This window comes from Mus caroli, chromosome 10, assembly GCF_900094665.2.
Source record: "Mus caroli chromosome 10, CAROLI_EIJ_v1.1, whole genome shotgun sequence".
In the NCBI taxonomy this organism is placed as follows: domain Eukaryota; kingdom Metazoa; phylum Chordata; class Mammalia; order Rodentia; family Muridae; genus Mus; species Mus caroli.
Window position 1 is genome coordinate 82,628,210 of NC_034579.1, and position 2,199 is coordinate 82,630,408.

The window sequence follows — 2,199 nt, forward strand, 5'->3', positions numbered from 1 at the left end:
AGAAGGGGATGGGGAAGGGGAAGGGGAAGAAGGGGAAGGGGAAGAAGGGGAAGGGGACAGAGCCGTTACCTCCTGCAGCTGTCCCTGAGGGACTGCACCCTGCACCACATCATGTCTCAGCTTCCTCAAGTGCAGGAGCTTCTCTCTGTAATCGCTCACAGTTGCTGGCACGAGTTCAGCCTGGCGTAATATAGCAAAGGCTGACTGTCGCTCGGAGAGCCCATCATCCTGAAAAGCCAGACAAAACCCGAGGCAGGTCAGAGCCTTGATTCCAAAAGGAACGTGAGGTACGACTGAAGGGTTTTGTTTTGTGACATGGGATCATACTATGCATCCCTGGCTGGCCTGGAGCTCGTTATGTGGTTCAGGCTGACCTCAAACTTACAGAAAATACCTGCTTCTTGCCTCCCAAGTGGCTAGGACTAAATGTGGGTACCACTATGCTCAGCTTTAAGGTTTAAAAATAAAACAAACAAACAAACAAACAAAAAACCAACCAAGAATATGCTGAAGGAGGGTGAATCCTTAAAGCTCGATGGTCAGGCAGCCTAGCTGGTTCAGTGTGAAACTCTGTCTCTAAATATAATGATCAGGGTTGGAGTGGTGGCCCAGAAGTTAAGAGCAATGGTTGCTCTTTCACAGGTTCCTGGTTCAATTCCTAGCACGTCCATGGTAACTCATAAACTACCTGTAACTTCAGGTTCAGGAGATGACACCCTCTTCTGGCCTTCTCAGGTACCAGACATGCAGACATTACACACAAATACATGCAGGCAAAATATCCACACACATGAGAAATGATTAGCTCTAATGACACGCAAGCAACAGAAAAAAGCGGGCTGCATTTACTCATTCACATTTAAATATACATAGCAATAAAGAGTGTGAAGTGGCGGGCGGGGGGGGGGGGGGGGGGGGAGGGGGCGGGGCATGGGAGAAGTTGGAGGGAGAAGGGATTTAACTATATTTTAGATTAAAAAAATAAGGTAGCAAACAATATAAGACACCAACATCGATCTCTAGCTTCCATATTCATGTGCAATAAATGTCTGGGCACACACACACATATGCACAAATACACATGTACGCCACACACACAGAGTAAACAGAAAGTTGTCAAAAGGATTCAAACTAACAGCATCTACTGAAATAAAGAAAAAATGCACACACACACACACTCTCTCTCTCTCACGCACACACACACACACACACACACACACACACAATGCAATTCACTCCTAGTCTTTGCATAACGGAGACAATTCTGCACATGCAAATATCCATCTGAGGGAGGTCACTGTGGTGCTGTGTTGGAAATTGATAACTGAAACCCAACTTAAGCTCTCATCAGCAGATGAATCGGTGAGACTGCAAATGTGGGAACTACTTAAACTTCAAAGGAAAGAGGCAAAACCAGAGGCACAGATATAGAAACTCCATGACAAACCAGCCTTCACCACGTCTGCTACCCAAGAGATTTGAAAGAACATTTAGTAGACTTAGTGGGAGACAAGAAAATGAATTCAAAAATACCAATTTTTATCATGTTTACACAGTTTCTGTAAAAAATATCACTTTGAAAATTAAATTATATATATGTTATGTTTTGAGTTTTTTATACTATCCATTCTAATAATTACAATACCTCCATTGAAACTGGAAGCCGGATGTCAAAATGATTTAGTATCCTTATTGTCAAAAGTCGAATCTAAAGAAAGTACAAGGGAGATTTCAGATTGCAATGTTTAAGTGAAGGAAGAAACGGGTGTGTGGCTGACGAAGTCCCCAGCTCACAAAATCCACGAGGCACTGTCTCATCAGCGCAAAGCCTGCCTTTTCTAGTCCTTGTTTCATATCCAACAATGGCCAACATTTAATTCCAACAGTAAATGAATTAAAAATAGTATGAGACTAAGTGGGTGAGGTTGCCCAATACACGATCACATTGTTTCCGCTGTGACAGTAATTAATTAAGCGCAAGGGCCTGACTACGCTTATATACAATTCAGCGACCAGCTCGAGGCTCCTTAGCAACACAGGGTAGCCCACACTCCAATAAGTAGGTGAACTACCTCAAGTACTTTTTTTCTTTTTTTCTCTCTTTCTCTTTTTTTTCTTTCCCTGCTCTCCTTCCCCCTCTTCTTCCCCCTTTCTCTCTCTCTCTCTCCTCTCTCTCTCTCTCTCTCTCTCTCTCTCTCT

At 43.5% G+C, this 2,199-nt stretch overlaps 1 protein-coding gene across 1 annotated transcript in view; it reads right to left on the reverse strand.

Moving 5' to 3' along the window:
• The window catches only part of Utp20 (UTP20 small subunit processome component), an 81,229-nt gene that overhangs the window by 57,855 nt on the left and 21,175 nt on the right, over positions 1–2,199 (reverse strand). The window contains exons 17-18 of the mRNA XM_021175362.2: positions 1,646–1,708; positions 70–228 (exon numbers count right to left, since the gene is read on the reverse strand). Coding sequence (XP_021031021.1) covers positions 70–228; positions 1,646–1,708 — 222 coding nt within the window. The remainder of the gene's footprint in view (positions 1–69; positions 229–1,645; positions 1,709–2,199) is intronic.